Below are 1,711 nucleotides of genomic sequence, written 5' to 3' on the forward strand. Positions count from 1 at the left end.
GCTGTGCTGAGCGGCCTCCTCTCTGATGCTCCCAGTTGTCCGAGTTCACTGCTCCAGCTGGGGGAGGGGTGTCTCGCCGGCAGCTCTACTTCACAAAGTTCCCTGTGTTCCGGGACTACCACCCCATCCGTGACGCCTCCCCAACGGGAGAGACTCACCCGGCTGCTCTGAGTTGGTCCCAAGTCTCTCTATATCTCCTCTTTTGAATCCTGAGTCCTGGAGCAACATGAAATGCAGCCACCCTCTAGGCCACCATCTTGAAACCTCCTCTATTGTTTCTTATAAAACTTTGGTCAAGAGTAGAAATATATTCAGGCAGATAGATGTATATACCATACAATAGCAAGAACAGTAGAGCCCAACTAATGACTTTGGGTCTTAAAAATAGAAGGCAATTAAAATGTACTCAAAGTTACATTAAGAAAAGCTTTCACAGGGTAATATTGAAACAGTCACAAAGGTTAAGAAAATACTGATATCAAAGTACAAATGACTACAATATTAAAATAGACAAAAACTACTATACAAGAGCCTCTTTTAAAATTAAAAATAAAGAACACAATGCATGAGTCAGGATGATTTTCCTGTTCTACTCATGGATTTTAGTCTTGTATTTATAAGGATGGTTATGTTGACATCTGGTAGAGTTTCTTAGGACATCTAATGAAGTCTCATTCCAACTTCATAGAGTGGATCTTCCCCAAAGAACCTCTAGATATTGGTTATATCGTGGTCATTGTACAATTTCAAAGTAGTGTAAAATCGCCATGATGTGCTGGGGCATGAAGATGTATCTGGTGTACAATGCCATCCCCACAATGGAAACCAGCTTGGAATGGAACGCAGTCCACTCCCAGGGCTCCAGCATGTACAGTGCTGTGACCAGCAGGTACTGGTAGTAGAACCAGGACATCTGCTTCCAGGCCTGTGCCAGCGCTATCCCCGCCATGCGCCTCCTGCGATGCAGCCACACATCAATCTGTCCCACATTCTTGTCAGTTCTTTTTTTCCCCCAATCTTATCTATTTAAGTATATGTGTAGTAGTATCTCATTGTAGTTTTAATGTGATTTCTTTGATAAGTAATGATGTTGAAGTCATTTATGTGCTTATTTGTCATCTGTATAATCTTTGGTGAAATATCTGTTCAAATTATTGACTCACTTAGTTTTTTATTGTTGTTGTTTGTTTGTTTGGTACCAGGGATTGGACCCAGGCCACTTAACCACTGAGTCACATCCTCAGCCCTTTTTTATATTTTATTAGAGATAGGGTCTCACTGAGTTGCTTAGGGCCTTGCTAAGTTGCTGAGGCTGGCTTTGAACTTGTGATCCTCCTACCTCAGCCTCCCAAGCCACTGGGATTACAGGCATGCACCACCATGCCCAGCTTAATTTGTTTTGTTTCTTAAACTATACGGTAGTGAGAGTTCTTTGTATATTTTGGATATTAGTCCTTTGAGACATGTGTTTTTACAAATATTTTGTTTCAGCAAGAGGATTATCTTTTCATTTTCTTAAAATGTCCAGAGATGAGTTTCAATGTCAATGAGGCCCAATTAAACATTTTTTTTTTATTATGGTTTGAGTTATTTATATTCTGCTTAAGAATTCTTTGCCTGATCCACAGTCACTAAGATTTCTTCCTGTGTGTTCTAGAAATTTTGTAGTTTAAGTTTCACATTTAATTATGTGACTCTTGCATTTCAAGTT

General features: G+C 40.0%; 1 protein-coding gene across 1 annotated transcript; it reads right to left on the minus strand.

The window, feature by feature from the left end:
- Nucleotides 1-322: 322 nt before the first annotated feature.
- LOC306671012 (serine palmitoyltransferase small subunit A-like) lies at nt 323-980 on the minus strand. The gene has a single exon (XM_079156070.1). The coding sequence runs from the start codon at nt 947-949 to the stop codon at nt 734-736; it is 216 nt and encodes a 71-aa protein (XP_079012196.1). The 5' UTR covers nt 950-980; the 3' UTR covers nt 323-733.
- Nucleotides 981-1,711: the final 731 nt, after the last annotated feature.

Source organism: Sciurus vulgaris, assembly GCF_902686455.1.
Source record: "Sciurus vulgaris genome assembly, chromosome: 10".
In the NCBI taxonomy this organism is placed as follows: domain Eukaryota; kingdom Metazoa; phylum Chordata; class Mammalia; order Rodentia; family Sciuridae; genus Sciurus; species Sciurus vulgaris.